The sequence below is a fragment of the Taeniopygia guttata genome, chromosome 1 (assembly GCF_048771995.1).
Source record: "Taeniopygia guttata chromosome 1, bTaeGut7.mat, whole genome shotgun sequence".
Lineage (NCBI taxonomy): Eukaryota > Metazoa > Chordata > Aves > Passeriformes > Estrildidae > Taeniopygia > Taeniopygia guttata.
In genome coordinates, this window is record NC_133024.1 from 105,299,601 (window position 1) to 105,320,568 (window position 20,968).

The 20,968-nt window shown below is 35.6% G+C and overlaps 1 protein-coding gene across 21 annotated transcripts in view; it reads right to left on the bottom strand.

Annotated features, from left to right (window-relative positions):
- DMD (dystrophin) overlaps nucleotides 1–20,968 on the bottom strand; it is a 1,135,802-nt gene that overhangs the window by 313,843 nt on the left and 800,991 nt on the right. For all 21 annotated transcript variants that reach the window (XM_072937290.1, XM_041719931.2, XM_041719926.2 and 18 more), the window contains one exon: nucleotides 15,797–15,905. In XM_072937290.1, coding sequence (XP_072793391.1) covers nucleotides 15,797–15,905 — 109 coding nt within the window. The remainder of the gene's footprint in view (nucleotides 1–15,796; nucleotides 15,906–20,968) is intronic.

Here is a 20,968-nt window from a genome sequence, read left to right on the forward strand (position 1 = left end):
CAACACACCATAGCTTGACCATGTATTTAGAAACAAGTTTCATTCACTGTCTCCAAGTCACTGTGTAGCTGTGAAATTGTCTGACCAAAAATTTTCTCACTTGCTGTTACCACCAAGTGCTTCCCACAGGCTCTGTGGCCAATATGGAAGGTTATACAACACGAAATTCAGCCTTGACTAGTTGTTTAGTTTTCCACCTCATAACTTCAAAATATTATGTGCTATTATTTGGTTATTTGTGGATTTTTTCCCTTTCTTTTAAGGGAAAACAGACATATCATCTTCTTCTTGCTGTCTTTTCCTGATCTCTTAGCTATGGTTTTTAAATAATCTGTAAATTATTCATTACTTGGAATGGGGAACAACCCAACACTGAAGCAGCATTTCTGTCTCTGCAGCAAAAATTATGAGAGGTGCCACAGACACACACTATTGGACAGAGAAGTTTGGAACATAAAACCATTCGGAATTTCAAGACTGATCTTTTCTCCTTGATTTTTGCTATTTACAAAGAGATGTCTATGAACTGTTGGGCTATTTTTGACCTTCAGTTAATGAATCAAAAGCAATTCCTCATGCATTATATTATTGCAGATGAGGCTATGCTAAATTATATTTTGGGGTTTCTTTCTCATTTTTTAAAAACATCAATCAAAGACGAAAAACTAAAGCAGAGAAAACAGAGGAACACAGGTCATTGCTTCACTGAGGTTCCACAGTATTAGAAAAGAAACTAAATACCTACACTTTAGAATCTCTATCTAAATCAGCTGTTGAAACAGCATTAACTAAACCAAGAAGGCTGAAATAAAAGTTCTGTGGAGCGTGTTCTACATTTTCTAGCATTGAACCACCAAATAGTAATTTCTAAAGGACTGAAATGGGGTTTTTTGCATTTTCCCCAGCCCCCTTACAGAGTAGAGAAAATCAGTTTCCTGCCCTCTTCCTGTGAGAGAGCTTGTCTTCAACAAAAGCAAACCAAAACACCAGAACAGTGTAACCCCGTATACATTAAGTTTTTTGTTTTATTTTGTTTTTTAATGCTATTACTTTTGAGAGTTTAATGATTTTTCATTAACATTCATGCCTTTGTAGAAAAGTCTATTTGAAACATGAAAACTCATGTAGTAGGTCAGGGTTTAACAATTTGTCCGTAAAGCCACGGTCTCATAAATCCTCTGTGACCTCAGAGATTCTTAGACAGCAGGAGAACAGTTGCCTAATTTGGCATTCACATAGGTTAAACAGAAGTTGTCTCAACTCAGAGGAAAATTTTTCTCCTCATCACTATTCAGGTAAATTGAAGAACAATTTTCTAAACTGGGACATCCATGAGTAGACTTAGGCATCTCTTTGCATCTCATGTATTTTGACCTGAGTACACAATCACAAGTTCACCAATTAATATATATTTATTTTTTTTTTCCCCCAGTGGCAGCCATTTCATAAAAGGGTGCTTCTAATCTTCTGATGTTTATGGATTTACTGATCTGAATTTTAGTTTATGGGTTTAGGGTTTTTTTAAGCCATTGGGTTGGTTTTTGTGTTGTTTTGTTTGATTATTTTTGGGTTTTTTTTCTTGATGTAGTTATTTTGCATCAAGAAACTTCAAATATTACAAAGAAGATTATAAGGTACTAGCAGAAGTGCAACAGTCCAGTATAATATTGTCTCTGAAAACTTCAAGATCTACCACTATCTACCATCATCTTCTAAGGATGGCAATAATCTATTCCAGTTTGTCTGACTAGTAGAATATTTGAGTTACCAAATTATTTATAAAAAATACCTTTAGAAAGTGTTTTTATAGTGATTCACCTCTGACACTTATCTCCCCTCAGAACAAAAATGCCACTTAGAACAGTACCTATCCCATATTTCTCTTTGTTTATGCTTGCATAGATATGACACAGTTCATTTAACAGAACTGTATAAATGAGCTAATAAAAATAATAGAAAAATATAAATCAACATTATCAACACAATATGTAGCAAAAGATCTCATTCTGAAAAAATTTATACAGAACTGCACTGACAGCTTCTTTGACTCAAAGGGACCAGTTTTTTGCTTTTGGTGAAGTCTTTCTATTTTTAGTTTGTTTTTGGATTTTTCTCAGGAGGATTAATTTATAAATGTAAAAATTGAATAATAAATTCTATCCTAATGAGACATGTCATAAAAAATAAAGGACTTCATCTTTCAATTTATTTAAAGGTTATGATGGTTCACTTCTGTCATATGATAAGCATGAAAACCAAAAGGAAACAACACAGAACAATAACAGAAGAAAAATAAACCACAGAATAATAGGTGTGATCTACTTGTTCTTGAACTTTGAAATACACTGATGAAATGGAGAGTATATTGGTATTTTTTGCATCTTAAAATTAATCTGTAATGTTAAACTTGAAGAGTTAGAATAAGTGGAATGTGACATGAAATTGAAATTCAAATATTGAATGCAAACCCAAGTAAAACAGAATGAAGCCAACTGCAAGGAAAGAATTTTCCCCCCTTTTACTCTGCTTATTTCAGTGTTGTGTTTCAAGACAGAGTCAAACTGACAAGTCAAAACAAATAAAAGTCCTTATTTAGGTACTGAACAGGAACAGAACAGACAGGAAGAATGACAATGCTTTCAAAAGCTTCAAAGCTCATCAAACACCCTCTTTCAAGGCACAGTCTTTAAGCAGAGCTACCTCAGTTCACAGGAATGTTCTTAACCATCATCCTGAATGCTTTTAGTGCTGGTTAAGTTGTAACTATGTAAGATAACTGCATCTACTAGGTCAAAGCTTTTTGATAAAGAAGAAATAACACAGTAACTGGATGTACATTTTAATTCAATTTACAGGTCTAGCCTGGGTTTTTAGTTCCATTGTTAGCAGACCCAATTAAAGGAGACTCCAGCCTTCATGCAGTGAACAGCAGTAATATACACCCACTAAACTTTGTTCTTGTTTTAGCTGAGGAAACTCAGCTGCTTTTTACTCACTCAGAGCAAGCAGAGAAAGGATATCTGTACCTTGAGTTATACACTCAGACAACATCACTCAGTGAATCTGCTATTTTAACACAGCCAACACTGACTCCTTTAGTGGCAGAACAGATGAGTATTCCCTCTGTGGGCAAACGAGAAGTTCACTGGGCGCCACGTTGCACACCAGGCAGGTTTGGCTTATTTAATGTGAAATTTCTGTGTCATTTTATCCTTGTGAGCTTAACTTGGAAAACTAAATGACACAACACCACACAGGTGAAATTCTGTCAGCTGCTAAAATGCATTTTGCCTTTTTTTTTTTTTTTTTTTCTTTTTCCCTTACACTGTGGCATTCGCAACCAATTTTCTACGGAGTTAGAGCATCCATGATCGTATCCTTAAACTCCAAGCAGACTTCTTGGAGAGAGATCTGGACAGACAGTTCTGAGGCTGATTTATTTAGACTTGTTCCAGTGATAAATGAATCACTCATCATCTCTATCTGTCCTTCAGTGTTAAAGAAATAAAGTTAAGAGTACTTTAAGTTCTCCCATTCAGTACAGCCCCTCCCTGCAAGGTGGCTCACTGCCAGTAACACTTTTTGCAGAGGAGCTACAGCTACCTGCCAGGTGTTCCAGGTCATAAAGGAGTTCTGAAAGGAAAATAATAGTGGCCAACAGAGCGCTGATTAAATATTATGAATAAAATAAATTTATTACCTCAAAAAAAGGATCACCAACTTTGAAGTTTGAAAGCAATGAATATTTTTTTTCTAGTAATCTGAACTCAAAAAAAAGTCTTTATGTTGATCAAAAATTATTGCCAACAAAATTCCACCCACAGCTCTATATGTGGAAAAATATGCATCCTTAGAGCATTTTATCTCAAAATTAACATTTTATTAACATTTTAATCAGCTTTTAAAGACAAAAATAATGTTTCAAAGAGAGTCTTTTCTATTTTCATACAACATCAATGTTTGATTTTCTTAGTTGTGAATATTTAGTAAAAACAATTCCTAGAAGAAGACTTGGTAACTGTATCAGGTATATTTCATTCATAGCAATATTTATAGACTATAAATGGGTAAAAGTTTTATATGTAGTTTCATTAACACTTAGGGAACATTCACATAATGTGATACTGTTATCAGTTTAATACACAAGTTAAGTGCCTAGACAACCTTTTAATTCTAGAAGTTCTTTATGACTCTTTACAAGTCATTATGGATTATATATAATTTTAATTATTAAAGGTAAAAGAAAAGAAGCTGATAGTTTATAGGATTATTAATTAAAGTATAGAACTAAAATAGTCTGCAGTGGGATGAAAGGACTGAAATTAAAGAACCCTTAGAAGTTCAAAAGAAAGTAAAAAGTCAAGGTTAAAATGCTTAGGAAAAAAGGAAAATATTTACAAGTTAATGTGTACTGCTATATTTGAAAAATAACTACAAAAGTAATGTTTTTTAAAATGTTAATGTTACTATTACTGGATTTTTAAACAGCATCAGAACTTTAATTGTAGTAGGAAGATAAGTGTCAGCTTTCTCAGACTTTTATTTCTTTGTCATAGGCTGTATCTGGTACAATTTTCTTACCATCCTCCTTTTTTATATCTGGGAGTGTGACTAAGCTATTTATTGTACAACGCATTTTCCCAAGTTGCTCCAAACACAACAGTAAGATGTGTGTTTCAATATGTCATTCACTCAATGTGAAGAAAACCTCTTCTATCACAACACTGAATTACAACAGGAATAAGAACACAGAAAATAGGTAGAGCCTGCTAAACACTAAAATTTCAGTGATATAAACCACATAAGTTGGTTTGTGTGCATCATAATGTAAATAAAGCCTTAGGGTGAACTTGAATTAGTGCCACATAGCAAAAAGTTCACATTGTGACCTGTTGCTGCAAAGGGCTTCTGCAAATACTTTCTGTGTATGCAAGATACCTAGAAGTGGAATGTTAACAGTTCCCTTGGTCACAAGAGGTAATTCAAAGTAATTTCCAAGTACAGAAGACAGAGTTTTAAAAAACTGCTCTTTGTAGAAGGGAATCACGTTGGGGAATACTTCAGCAAACCAGACAGATATAAAGAAATCCATGGGCTCTGTTGGGATGCACCTATTGAATGCTGGGGGATCTGGCAGCAATCATTGCAAAGCCTCTTTTTATAAACTTTGATGGATCACAGCAAAAGGAAGATGTGTCTGAAGACTGGAGGAAAACAAACATCACTTCTATCTTCAGAAAGGATAATATGGAGGACCCAGGGAGCAACAGCTCCACCTCAATCTCTGGGAAAGTGAAGGAGCTGTCAGTATCATGGGATGCATTAGGAGGATCATTGCCAAGAGATGGACAGAGCTGATCCTTCCCCACTGCTCAGCACCTGGAAAACTGTTTCCAGTTCCTGGATCTCTAGCACAAGACAGCTGCAGAGCTACTGAAGAGAGACCAGTGAACAGCCACAATGATGATTAAGGGACCAAGAGCTCTCTTGTATGAGGAAAAGCTTGAGAGAGCAGGAGCTGTTCAGCCTAGAAAAGAGAAGATTTGGGGGGACCTCATGAACATGTATAAATATCTGAAGGGAGGGTGTACAGAAGGTGGAGCCAGGCTCTTTCCAGCAGTGCTCACCAGTGAAAAGAAAATGGGCACAACTGAAACATGGGAGGTTCCCCCCGAATATCAGGAAATGCTCTTTGAGTGAGTCCTGCAATGGGTACAACCAGAGAGTTTGCAGTATCTCCACTCTTGGAAATACTCAAAAGCCACAGAAACATCATCCTGGTAGCCTCCTCTAGGTTATCCTGCCTGAGTAGGTGGTTGGACCTAATTACCTCCAGAGATTCCTTCCAATCTCAGTCTTTCTGTGGTCCTGTGCAGCTATGTTCCCAAACACTCTCTAAAAACCAAATTGGAAATGGTGTAATAACTGAGAATTCTTTGGGAAGGAAGCAGCTAAGAAAGAAGCTAATTCATGGCAATAATTCTGGCAAAGTGTACATAAAGAATTCAATTGACTGCTCTACATGTGGTGGAAATAACTTTAAATCTGAAGCATTTGATTCTAATTAGACTATGACTCAACCAGGGACAAGTAGCACAAAACCAACTGAAGATTGTAATATATATCTGTAAACAGAGGTAGCATTAATCTGGTGGGACCTATTGTTCCATCCAAACCTTTCTGAAAGATAAACTGCTCTAAAGTTCAGTCTCCTTTTAGTAATATAGCATTGTCATGGCTTTCTCCAGGAGCCTTTCCTTAGGCAAAGTTCAGCATGATTGATGGGGCCACTAAAAATTGAAAAGCAAAAGGTTGTGGTATGAATGGATCACTTTTAGAGAGCATGAGAATTAAGCAGAGAGAAACTAAGGAAAGGTAGCTCAAGAATTCTTCATACACTTTTTAAAAAAGCAGTATTATTTATACCACTACGCAAGGCGTTTATCTTTCTCCAAAGGATAAGAGTCTTTTCCAGTGAGCAGTTGTTACAAAAGAGTTCCATGAAAATGAATGTTTTGTATTACAGAAGTTGTGGTGCTGTAAAGTCAAATTCTGTCACATACTTGCCTTTTAAAAAACGTTGTGACAACATCTGTCACAAATGATGCAAGCACCTCTCAGTATTCCTTTTGTCAGTAAAAGTAACAAGTTCCTTGATTTAGTATGCAGCCTTCAATTGGATGACAATCTATATGACAACGATTTACATTTCCAGTGTACTGCTATTGGATGTAACTGAATTTTCACAGCTAATTCTTTGATATAAGGGGAAATTAAAGCATAATGCCAGCAGCTCCAACTTTTACAGTCTCATAAAAATCACCTCTTCTAATTTTTATAAAATCTATTTATTGATTTAACAGGCATAAAATTGCTATCTTATCCAAATGGAACTCAGAAAAAGGGGAGTAAAAAACTGTACGCAGATACAAAACAACAGAAGACAGTTGAATTCTAGGTACCTTGTAGTTAAAAAAAAAATAAACATCATAACAGACTTAAAGAAGCTGCAAAATAATCAGAGTGCAGTAATTAGCTAATTTAACAGAATTACAGAATTCATGCAAAAATGTCCATGTCTACACTTATTCTTCAAGTGGAAAATTTTGCAGGATTAAAACCAGATGCTCAAAGGCAACGTCATCACTGTCACTTTGTTTTGACAAATGAATTATTGAAATCACTACAAGCACCTTCTGTTCTTTCACCATAATTGTAAAAATATCTTGCCAGGCCCTACTTTGTGAAACCTTTGTCAAGTTTTCTCATATTATACTTACTTTTCAGGTAAAAATAACTTCTATTTTACTATCACCCGATGAAGAATTGTCTTTGAGAACTTAAGTGTGGTCTGCCCATCAATCTACTGTTAAAAAAACATCAGTAATGCAAATCTCTTCTTGCCTATCCCCACCACTGCATGTCCCCTGATGCTCCAAACTGATATAAAGACAGCAAGTCTGATATTTCAGTGTTAAACTTCATATGTATCAGACTAAAGAATTTTACAGCTGAGACAGAAGAGGTTTTCATTTGCCATCTTTTCCTCCTTTTAGCCTTCTATGGCTCAAGGAGCAAGTCCTCCTGTCATCCTCTCATGTCCTCTGACTAGGGCAGAAACCTGAGGAGCAATTATGAGCTTTGTTCCTCATTCCCTGTAGCCTGCACTCTGCTCACACTCTTGGGCTGGCTGTTTCTCTGTAGAGCAGATCTAACTTTGAGGCAGCCCCCCTCACGACAGAAATGTGAGGAAGGCTGTCAAAGACTCAGGTAGGGCATGACCAGGATGTCCCTGAGCACTGCTTCTTCCACAAGGAAAAGATGACTTGCTTTGCTCTTTTAAAGAGACAAGTCAACAAAGATCAGACAGGTCAAGAGGATTGTGTGCAGCATGACCAGTTCCTTTCTACTCTTCCAGCAAATTAAAGACATTTTCACACAATGTAATTGTCAATAGGCCTAATTACTATACAAAAAGAAACAGAATAGAGAGATTACTGCTATTTGCAGGTTGATGCTATCTGGACAGTCAAATATCACCGTAATTTGGGTTATTGTAACAAAAAGAAGTGGGAGAAAGAAAGAGAGAAAGAAAGTAGGTTTAAAACACTATTAAAAAAGTGACTTAAAGATGGAAAGCTAGAAACAGTCAGAAAAAATGAAAAATGGCATAAACTACCATTTTATTAAGGATACTCTTTTGCTAGGAACTGTATTTCCATATTTTTTCCATGTCTTTCAGAATAAACTAATCTAAATTTTTGACTCTATCTGTGTTTTAAAAAATGATAGTTACCAGATATTTTGAAAATTACCAATACTGGATTCTGTTGCCAAGATTATTTGAGACATATAAAAAACTCCAACCATAACTGTAACTTAGCTCTGTGCTCTCACCTGATCTATGTTGTCAATAATATTCTGAAGAATTCTACATTATGCTATTATTTACATTTCATGGGATTTAACCAAAATAAATCTGGCATGTCCTGCTGCGACTAACTATTGATCAAGACATTAAATGAAAGAAAACAAGCTGTAAACCTTGCTCCTCAGAAGAAAATACCAAATTGTATTTTAAAAATGGAATGGGTAAATATGGTCCTTTTAAAGACTAATGATAGCATTAATCTTATTTGCACCATAAATCTTGACAGCTGTGCTTCAACAACTTGTTACAGAATAGAAAAAGTAGACCTTGGTTCCATATTGTCTTTAATAGCAGCAAAACAGCCAACTCCTGTCTTGACTTTCTGATTTATGTTTCATCATATGTATGAGTACAATAAAAATTCTTTGTAACCCAGAGTGAGTTATATTTAATCAGCTGAGCCCTGAAAAAACAAGTAGAAGTTCACGTTCCTTTTGTAAACTGCACTGTCACACCTGTTTATTACAGATCTTTCAAAGGGGAACCTACTGCCAGATCCCTGAAACAGGATGGTAAATATAAAGGGGTAACCTTTGTTTTTATTCAAATTGGGCATTTGTGGCTTAAGTATATTTTGCATACATTTTTCATCTGTCAGAAAAACCAGAAGCCAATCCTCAAATCAAGATATGTTATAAAGATCAAGACAGAAATTCTGAGAATAACAGAGATTTGTGTTTCTAAACTTGCTTATTATGTTTTTATTCATGCAGCTTGGAAGGCAGAGTGTCAGCTTTTTATATAGATGCTTTTCATTACTTCTCCCTGTTGGTGTTACAGCACATGCTGTGAATGACCTCCAGAGATTCCTGAAGCTATATGCAGAGAGAAAATTGAATCTGAAAGCTTTATTAGACAAGTTTGTCTTCAGCTTGTGTCTGATGTCAGCTGTATTGAAAAATAGAACTGCTTGTGAAACTGGGTCCTGACCTTGAAAAATCTCCAATCAAGTGGTAACAGATTCAGTTTTGTGCCATATTGTTATTTGCTGTATGTGTCCCATTTGTGAGAAGTAAAAAAGCTTCTTAATGGAAATCAGATGGAATGATTAGACACTTCCTTCCTGAATACAAAGGGGAAAAGAGATATATGGCAATTTACCCATAACAGGGCCATCTCAGGCTGGCATCTCTGAACCTCTTTATTTCATGAGTCTATAAAGTAAAATGACTCAAACCCAAATCTACTAAAATTATTTATATAAACCATTATTTATTCTTTTATCCAAAAGAAAAGGTAAAGAGAGTAATCTGTTCCTTTACTAGTCCACTTATACAAGCATGAGCAACTTTTGTCAGGCCAGCTGACTAAAGAGAAGTCTACTGTTACTCGTCTCCAATGTTTTAAGAGCTCAAGGCATTCTCTGTGATACTTCCCTACTGCATTTTTACATATTCAATTTCCCTCTTGCATTTTATTTTTGTAAAACTTTTCATAGCATTAAACCAAATTATACCTAATATTAAAAGTAGACATTTACTTTAGAGTCAACATGCACAAGTATCAGAAACTATATGGTTCTAGACACATGATCATTATTGGAAATAGTATTTCGCTCTACAACAGCTCATGAGAGTGATCTGTTTTACTGGTGTCCTATAACCAAAGTGAACCAAAATGCTTCACAAGAGCTATTTGTCTCAACAGTTGCATGCTGTGGGTTTTTACCTGTTTAATTCCCTAGAGAATGGTTCTAGAAAATTAAGTTATCTACCATATCCCTCATGAAAGCTTTTTAATAGCTGACATCAAACTTCCTTTTAATAGTGAAGACTATGTGCAACAGAAGTCTAATATCAACACTTAATATCAACACAGATGTCCATCAGTATTGAAAACATTGTAGATGCACACATCCATGGATTTTTTCAGTATTTTCCAAAGAATTTTGAGTATTCTTGGTCTCAATTATATTATGTCAGCTGTTATAAATAATATGGCCACTCAAATATCTGATTTTACATTTGCCCTTTGAATACACATATTGTAATATTCTCAGGTGCACAAGGAGTTTTAAGACTAGCTTTTGGAAATTCTGAGAAACAGTGCTGAACTACAGCATATGTGTTCACTCAGACACCGAGCATAATATATAAACAATGACTGCTTCAAAGAACATTAGCTCTGAAATATGACAAAAAAGAAAGTGTAAATTTTGTGCATTTTTTTGCCCAAAGCGAGTTGTTGTCATTTTGTTTCTTACATTTTTGCTGTTGTCTCCTGATTACCTCTTAAATACAAATTGTTTGTGTGTTTTTAAAGAGGCAGTGGAACAGTAGGCAATCCAGCTCTGAAGTCCATGGAAATGAATATATTTCAATGGTTATAGTTTCCTAAACAAAGAATCCTTCATTCTCACTGAAAATATTAAACCAAATATTATGTCAGAGATTTAACAGGGCAGACTTCATAAAACAGGATACTGCTATGTTCATCTGTATATCCCCCTATCTTAGAAATAATTAGTATGGAATAATAAAAAACTCAACTATGCATTTTTAAAACAAAAGAAAATTCCAGATGCATACAATACATGCCCTGGCACTACAGAAGCACTTTCAGCTTCTGAGGTAAGTGGATTTTAGTTTTCAACCTTAAGTTATTTCATCAAGGTCTGTATTTTCACATACATGCTTTTGTTTAGTTCCAGGTTTCCTCAAAAACCTACAGACTCATGAATGGTATATTCTTATTAAGCACCAGCAGTTGTTTCTTATGTTATATACTGCAAGCAGTGAGTTAATGAATTTCAGCTGCATTAAGCCACAGAGGTGCATACACAGAGTAACCGAGATTTTCCAAGAACTGTTGTATATGATCTTACAAGCCTGGAACAAAGCAGCATGCCTAGTCCAGGTGGGGGCTTGCTTCACAGAGAAATAAAAACCAAACTATATTTCCCAAACAGAAGGAGACATACTATACTCCTGCAAGTAAAATAACAAAGGTTAAGCAAATGAAATTCTGTTATCACTTCTTTCCCCAGATTCATTGGGGAATATCACTGTATCACCAAATATCACTGTCCTAATTCAAACCTCAAGACTCAAGGTATTTTAGACTCTGAAGGTGACTGCTGTGAATACTTTCCCTGTACCCAGTTGAATATATGGGTTAATAAGTGATGAGTTCTCTCCACCATTGCTGCTGGTGAACTTACTGCAGTTCAGAATCTCCACATTACAGCTTGAGTCTAATGGATTCAGCATGATTCCTCACTCCTCTCCCATTCCTCCTCACCCATTCTAAATCCTGAAAAGCCTTCTTCCCCTGTACAGGGAAGCCCTTGGCTTCCCAGGGAAGTCTCTGGCTCTGTGTCTGTAGTGTCTGACTCCTACTCCTAAAGCAAGCTATACTGAAAGCACAGAAGAGTATTGATTGTAGGCATTTAAAGATAGCTAAAGTTGATGGCAAGTGCTGATGGTGAGCTCGGGTGAAGCAGAATTAGCTTTTCTTTAATTGAAGTAAGTGTACAACACCTAACAATGCATATAAAGTCTTTCTTTCAATGCAACCCTGCTGCAATCTTTTAAACACAACCTATAATTTTAATCTTTTTTCAGACCTCCTACAAACGATGCTCCAAAATAAGACTGATAACTTTTAAAGTTTAAAGGGACAAATTCTACTTAATTTCAGAAGAAATTTCACCATTGTAGTTGATTATAATTGTCACTCTTCATTTCAGTCACACGTTGTTTTGTTTCACTTGATTAGGAATTTCATACCAAAAAAAGACAAAAAAAGGGAAAAAATCTTGTGTAAGCAGTCAAGAGAAAAAAAGAAATTGCTGGTACACAAAGAACTGCTCACTGAACAAGTTAAAATGCAAGAGGATTAAGATAATGTATCACTCACAGTTTTATTAGATTAATATGTAAAATGCAAAATTAGTTGACAGAGGATTTTCAGGTGGATTCATTTGTAGGGCTAAAATTTCACTAACTTCAAGCACAGCATAACTGAAAATAAATACACATCCATTTAAAGAAATTGTATTTTCCAGGTAGCTTTAAATAAAAGTGGCCAAAATTTTCCCCTAGCATCTTACTGGAATGAAGAAAAATTATGGAAAATATCTTCCTCCAGGACAAGTCAGGAGTACCTCCCACCCCACAATGCATTCAGAGGGGTTTACAAAGCAGTATGTACCTTTACCTGACTTAGTAATAAATACAGGCATAGCACTTCAGTACAAAATAAGAAAAAGAAGTCATATGAATGCTAATGATGCTATTAAAAACTCCCTCCTGGAAAAGCACATTCCAGAACTGCATTTTTCTCTGTTTAAAATGTTTTCAAACTGCTGGCTAAGCAATGCATCAAGGTATTTGGATAGAGACATTCACACCATTTCACATTATCCTGTCAAGTACAGATAGCAAGTGTGATTTTCTTCCTGATTCATCTTATCTTGGAAGTCAATCTTCACTAAGGTTTTAGGCATACCCTTCAGCTAAGTACATTTTTTGAGCTGGAGAAGTAATTCTTGTTCCTTATGCCTGAGGGCACACTGGACAGGCGGAATGCGAAGAACTATTTTTTAGTGCTTTTTCTGACAAAGAAACTATAATATGCAAACCTAGAAACAATTATAACCAACATGCTTTACCTCTGTAACAGCCACCAGATGGAATCTATTAAGATTCTCTGTCTGAGTTCCTGTAACCAGACCAGTTCCTGTAATCAGACCAAATGATACCTGACAGGACACTAGAGATGAGCCAGTTACATCTTCATTCCCTGGTCTCAAATACACATGTCAACATTATTCAATCCTGATGTCCCTAAAAGTCCCTGTAGGATCAGGAAGTGAATAATCTTCAACAGGAAATACTGACATTGCTTCACAAAACCCTTCCAAAACAATTTGGTGTATCTTTCTTCACAAATGAACTTTAATAAGATGGTTTAGCTTTTGGAGGCTTGGTTAAAGCCTCCCATAAACATTTTGAGTCCCTATGGTTTAAAAGTCATCAGCACAGAGCAAATAAGGCCATAAAAATGTCTGTAACATGAGTGGTTAAAATAACTGCAGAACTTATACCACAGAATTACTAAGACCCATGACATTCAATTTCTTCCCTCCTCTCCTCCCATTCTTTTAAATGACTTACAAAAATACCTTAGTAGCAGATATATTTTCCTATCTTTGTAGAAAACTGCTCTTTTGGCCTGGAGAAGAAAAGGCCCGGGAGGATCATATCTATGTGTTTATATATCTGATGGAGGAATAAAGACAGATCCAGTCTGTCTTCAATGAAACCCAGAGACAGGATGAGAAGCACTATGCAAAAATTGAAATACTAGAAATTCTATTTGAATAGAAGAAGAAACATTTTTTACTGACAGTGTTGCTCAACACTGGAAATAGTTGCCCAGAGAGGTTGTAGAGGCTCTTTCCTTGGAGATATTAGAAACCTGACTGGACATGACCCTCAGCAATCACTAACCTGCACTAATCAAATGTGCTTTGAGCAAAAGGAATAGATGTCTTCCCAGGTCCCTTTTGAACTCTACAGTTCTATGTCAATACACCTATAATGAGGTGATCACAGTAAACTGACTAAAATAAAGAAAAATTATGAATTAGTGTTATAAGCACAGGTTCAGATTTTAAGTGCTCATTCCAATAGAAGGGAAATCAATCTTAGTTCCTGTTTAATCCTTTATAGAACACCAGTGCTTTCATTTTCTGGATGTACAATTCCATCTGCTGAGTCTAAGAAATGTTAGCAGTCAGAGACTACATCTTGCATTAAGGTGGGTAATTTTGCAATTCTTCAGCTAGATATGAGGTAATATAAAAATATACCGCATTACTACTCTGTGTTCTAACTCTTGTTCCATTATTATAATTTCTTTTGTAACAGCAAACTCACAACTTGCCAACACTCTTTCCCTCTGGAGCCTGACATAACCTGTTCACACAGAAAACTGAAACAGCAAGTTTAGCACAGCAAAAAATGATTACACATCTTCACTCCCCCATGCCACTGCATGAATTCCTACAAAATGCCTTGGAACAAAATCACGCAAAGGAAGAATGTTGTTGTACTACTTGTTTAAAAATATAGTAGCGGTATTTGGCTCTTTTTAGAAAGTTGAAATAATTGCCACTGGAATCACAGCAGTTCTAAGGGACTAAACACAAATAATAGTTCCTTTTTAGTACAACTCAACACGTCATGAGCAAGACAACTCCTTTTCTCAAACTCATACATGCTATTTGAGCAGAAGCTGGACTGTCTCCTGGTACTGAGGTATCTCAATTCTCTCTCTATGGAGCAATTATGTACTTCTCTGAAAAAAAAGTGTTTTCTTCTTTGCTGTCCTGGAGGACCACTATTAGAAGGTAGAGAATTGCCCAGTATAAGCTTTTATTGTATGTTACCCACTAGAACATGTTAAAAACAAGAGGGACCAACAATCCACATGTAATCCAATTCCAAGTGATTACTGCAGCTGTATCACAGCCTGAGTTACAGGCAATCTGACAGAGGCTGGGGGGACAGATTTCCTTCTGCTCCCACATATGATGAACAGTTTTCCAAATAGTATAGGTAACATTCTTCATTCAAGAAACTGAGATGGTTCAATATCAAGTAAAGAATCTTAGAGACTTTAGAAACTGAGTACAGTGCTTCCATTAAGTATTTCTTTTTCACCCATGATTAATTACTAAATTTTAAAGGAAAGCACTGGAAATAAAATCCATTTATCAAGGAAAAAGGAAATGAAGAGTTTGTAATCCTTATTGGGAACAAGAAGAATCTAATATACATATTGTCAAAATAATTTAAATGAAACAGAGATCAGGTGTCTCGTTGTGTATTCAAGAATGCAAGACACAAAGAAATATAAATCACAGACCTAGGATTTAACTGCAGAATTCTTCCTACCATGTTGTCATATGACTTTCTCTGTTAATAGACAAGGTTTGTTTTGACTGACTTTATTGCCCCATCAGTAGTAAAAATTTCAGAATTTAATTCTGTGACCAATCTACAGATACTTGACCTGTAACATTATTATCTTTTAATTTAAATAATTTGTCTCCCTTTGTAGTATTTCCTCCAATAGTATATGCAGAAAGTCAAAAATCTCACCTCTTCATGGAATGAAAGAAAATTGACTTTGAAACAGTAATAATTTGAAAAGCATTCTGAAACTTTTTCATGAAATCATAAGCTAATTTGTCTTCTGGGATACACTGCATGAAATAGAAAGGCAATGATAAAAAAACAACTTGAATGCCATAGTAGCACTTTTAAGGATGCATAATTAATTTAGACAGTCACCAGCCATTTTCATTTTAATGGTGCGATCTGTAATTTTAAAAAATACATATACTGAAATACTTACAGACACCTGAAGATAGATGGCCAAAGGCGGCTAATGCTGGCTTTTCTTTTAGTTGTTGAATTAAGTTATGTATTGCCTTCCAGTCAGCATTCAAGTCTTCTAATTTTTTCTAGAATAGAAAATAACAAAATATTAAATTTATAACACATAAATTAATGCATCACAGAATCACAGAACGGCTTGTGCTGGAAGGAACCTTAAAGATTGTCTAGTTCCAACTCCCCTCCCATAATGGGAAAGGATGCCACCCAATAGATCAGTTTCCTCAGGGTCCCATCCAACACGGATTTGTAATATGAATAAATGTAAATGCAATGTAAATAAATTAAGTTGTTTTTTTTTTTCATCTGGTGGATCCCCTCAATTAAAAAAAAAAATGAAACAGAAAGATACAACACTGAATTTTCACAAATGAGGGAGAGGGACAAGTAAAATCCTTTCCACCTGTGCTACAAAAAAGTTTCCTGGTGTCAGGGCCCTAAAAGCATCTTTTAATCTCAAAGTTTGGCTGCTGAAGCTCAGAGCCAACTCAGAACCAGCGCAGGTGTCTGACCCTGAGCACAGAGTGAATTCCTGGAGCAACCTCATCCCGTTCCCGTGGCCCTGCCCAGCCACCCGGGGCTGTGTTTGATTGTCCTCACACGGCCTGATCCTGACCCTGCCAGGGACAGCCCCCCAGCCCGAGATGCTTGGCTTTTAAGCACTGTGAACATGAGATAATAATTTTTTAAATTGAAATAGAAAGGCGAGTTATGTATTTCAAAAAGCTTTTCAATAAAACCTCTGCAATTTCGAACATCATATCCAGAATTTATTATCCCACCCATTAAATTAAAAGGAAAAAAAGTGCTTGGAGTCTTCAGGGCACCATAAACTTCAGTGTGTGAGCACATAGTCCTGTGCAGTGAACAAAACCTGCATGGACGTCTGGAGTACGAATAACATAGGTCTTCAGATAAGAGGCATTTAGATTTGAAAATATTGTTTCTACCTCTCTTTTTTTCTTGCTTTAAGGATTGTAAAGAAAGATGAAGCATTGCTAATTCTATGCTGACATATCTAAACTCTTAAAATTAAGACAGCATTTCTCTTTAAGCTGCTATATGATTCTCTGCTACAAAAAGGAACAGAGTACTGATGCAGCTCAAGAATGCTTTTAGCACTCTATGGTTTCAATCCACAATTAGATATATAGTTGAAATCACAATCCAGCAGTGATAGAAACAGGGTGCCTATTACAAAAGGTACTTTAATTACTTAGAGTCTAAGCTGACAGAGGTCAGTAGGAGATGGATGGAGAACAATGCTCATTAAATTGAAATATGTATGTACCCATGCACACACACAGACTCTGAGGTAGTGGGGAAGGTTTGGATATCAGGAGAAGATTTTTCACCCAGAGGGTGCTTGGGTACCAGACCAGGCTCCCCAGGGAAATGGTCACAGCTCCAAGCCAGTCTGAGTTCAAGTGGTGTTTGGACAACACTCTCAGGCACATGGGGTGATTCTAGGGCTGTCTCATGCAGGGCCAGGATTTGGGCTCTATTCCATCATTCTAATATTGATCCTTGTCATGAGTAGCTACTTAATCATTCTTACATGTATGAGCCAGAGATTTCTTGCCAGCAACCAAATATAAAACATGCCCACCACACACATTAGAGTGGTTGTCCAGGGCAACAGCTGCACCACTAATAAGAGAGCAACCAGTTCTAAAGCCTTCTATCAAAATTCCAGTTTGATCTTGCATCTGGCATAAATTGACATGCTTGCATTAAAATATTAACTTCTTTGAGCACTACAATTTTGCTGTAATTGCAACTCTAGAGCTCTGGTGAGAAGCATGAACATCCAAATATGTTGCACTTAGCACAGAATTTATAGATTTTCTTTAAATGTCAGCACTGGTGCAATTTAAGCGATGTTAACACCCTTATGTGGACTAATCTTACTGACAGCACTAAAATTATATATGAATATTTAGAGAGAGAAATGTAGTCTTTTAAATGCAAGACTGAGAACAATGAAAATAAATTTCTCACTACTTCTCACCCACCAGAGGAAAAGAAAAATTGAGTGCTGTGGCAAGGGAACCACAGCTCTTCCACTGGCACAGAAATCCTTTCCTGAATAAACTGTTCTGATTAAATGCTGTTAATCATGAGATTGGGGCTTACATCCTTTTTATTGCCACTGACACCAGCAGTAACCTCTCTCTCCCTCACCTTCAAAAGCTTTACAGAAATGCATTTCAAAAGCATGAAATCCATTTTGTAAAAGTGAATAGGTCTGATTATTAAAGTGCTAGTGCTTAAAGGATCACACATCTCATCCCATTCTTGACTCTTGAATCAGCGTATACAAGGATTTGATTTGCCAACAAAAATGTTTTTACAGACTTGTGTTGCAAAATTCTATTTTAGTATGCTTAGTGAAGGTGTGAAAAATATACTTATTTCAGTGACATAACTATGAGATAAGATTAAGTACGCATCAATATAAATCCATGGGATTTAATTTACATTCAAAATACTATAATGAGAACATATTATAAAGGTTGCAAAGATAAGCAGCTAAGCATTAGGAAATGCCAGAATAATTTTAACTATGAACATTATTTCAGATAAAATGCACATAAATTGCAGGGATATCTCTAATTTTCTGGCACATACTGCTTTTGAGCACAGGAAAGGCTGCTGGTAAGAATAAGTCAATAGGACCTCTACTTCATTTATTGAAAAGAATGGGAAAATTTGTGGTGAATTAGGGAAATAATGGAGGGAAAAAATCAAATCTACCCCAGAGAACTAAATAATCTACAATTTTGTCAAGCAATGCTATACAAGTAATTAATGCTTTTAAAAAAGGGCATGTAATTTTATCCTTTTTTTTTTTTTTTTTTTTTTTTTTTTTTTTTTTTTCTGTGCCACACACTAAATAAGAACTATGGGTCTAAGGTCTAAGTATTTAATTGCTCCTTGCACTGTGAGTGATGTCCATATCCTGGACTGAATTAAGCAGGGTTCAGTCTAAACCAAGTGTAACAGAGCAGCTGTAATGAAAGAATTTTCTAAAAGTTTTAGTTCTTAGCTTTGCGAACTTGCTAATATCTTTCCAAAATCATCTTAATCTGAGTAAAAATTATTTTTGATTCCACCAAATACCTTTTGTGTAGAAAATTATTTTGATCTTAATCAAAAAGTTTGTGTTGAAACATATAAATAGCACACTTTGCTGAAAGTAACTGAGGAAGAATGGTGACTTAAGGAAACCTACCTACAGCATCAAGAAAGCAATTCAACAGTCCTGACAGCACATAACCACTGCTTTATGAATTACTGCACTAGACAGACATTGAACCAGAAATTAACTTCACAGGTTGCACAATTAAATGAACCACAGAAAGTAAAGAAACAAGTAAAATGCAATCAAAGAGGGACTAAAAATTAAATATGCCTTACTCCACAAATTACTAATGTCATCACAGAAAATATCATAATACCATTGTCAAAACTACAACTTAAGGAACATTATAATCTTTAAAGTAAATATGGTAAAAATTGGCAAGTTTTAGTCTTTGATGTGAACACTTAAAATACATACACTTCTGTGTCAGAATTTTGGGCTAAACAGAATAATTTCAACATCATTTATACTTCTGTCATTCTTATATAAAACAAGTGCTAGCTCTTCCCCTTGAAAATACTAGCATTCATTCTGCAATTCTTTATATGAAATTAAAAAATCTAGAAAGCCAAAACCTCTAGCGTTCAGTTGTTTTGAGCGCTCTTCTTAAGATGTGGAATAAGATCCCCAAAGGCTGCAGCTGAAGTCATGCAAAATGAGTAAATGCAGCTATTGGGGAATGATTTTTGTTCCATCATCCATTCAGCGTGTAGATGACATTTCAGTTTCCAACAAAAATAGGGATTTATTAGCCAAGGGAAACACCCAAAAGAGTCTTGCTTCTGCCCACTCAAGTCACCTTGAGTTTACCTCTTCTAGCCTTTTGTCATGTTTAGGAGAACTGATCATTAAAAATGCACATCTACCAAAGGGGATATTAACCCTTAAGCATTTCTGTTCAGGAAAGAAGATGATAAACCTAATAATGTTTATTTCTAAAGTGGATATCAGTTCATTCATGTGTTCCTGTGAATGGAGATCTGCTGGTGGGATTGACAAGTAATTCAGAGAAAATTTTGTAAAAGTAGGAAAATAATACTCCAACTATAGTGACTAAAGAGAGACAGAAAAACAAGAAATTCACTGCGGACATCACCTACAGACATCTTATCTTTATGAAGAAACTCTTTTTCTGCCAATTGTGATTTCAGAGTGCTGTATGCTTTGAAAAGCTCTAAATACAAAGTTTACTATCTTGGCCCAGTCAGAAGCAATTGAAGTAGATATTTAGTGCAATCAATAAGTCACTATTACTGTTTCTGGGAACTCTTAATCATTCATTATGTTTACAGATACTTAATTAGCAGTTATAATACTAGAAACCAGACCAAGCTCTGGCTGTATGGTATTAATCTCACTAGTTTGGTCTCCTGCTTGAAAAACAGCTGAACCAGACATAGGAGGATGCTTGCTGATGACCTCAAGATTCCACAGGAATCCACAGGAAAATGACACTCTAGACTCAGTGAAGGTCCTCATAGTCTTTAGGAAAAGCATGTAAAATATCCCCTTATAGATGATTTGTAAGCTGAGGAAAAGGATTCTACAGTACATTTTTCTAAAAGAGAAGTGCTGGGAGGCATAGCCTTCCAAACAATGTGTCCCCTGATCCAAAACAGAATCAACTCAGTCATTCTAGATAAAATTTGGCAGAGAAATTGAGTGAGAAAGTTCTGTGTTGCCATGTGTTCTTTCCTTCAAAATGAAAAAAAAAAAAAAAAAAAGCACTCTGTTTATAACTTAACTCTCATCTTTTCTAGAAAATTTGCTCTTTTTTTTTTAATTTGACAAAATTTCTGAAAGTAAAATTTAAAATAAAGGAGTTTAAAAACAAGTTACATGTTGCTAATAATTGCACACCAAAAATTTCATTTGCTTTTAGTATGAATTACTCTTGAATGAATAAAAAAACCTTAATGTGATAAACAATATTCCCATCACAATATGCATAAGCTTTTTAGCTGGAAGCATTACATTTTCGCTGGC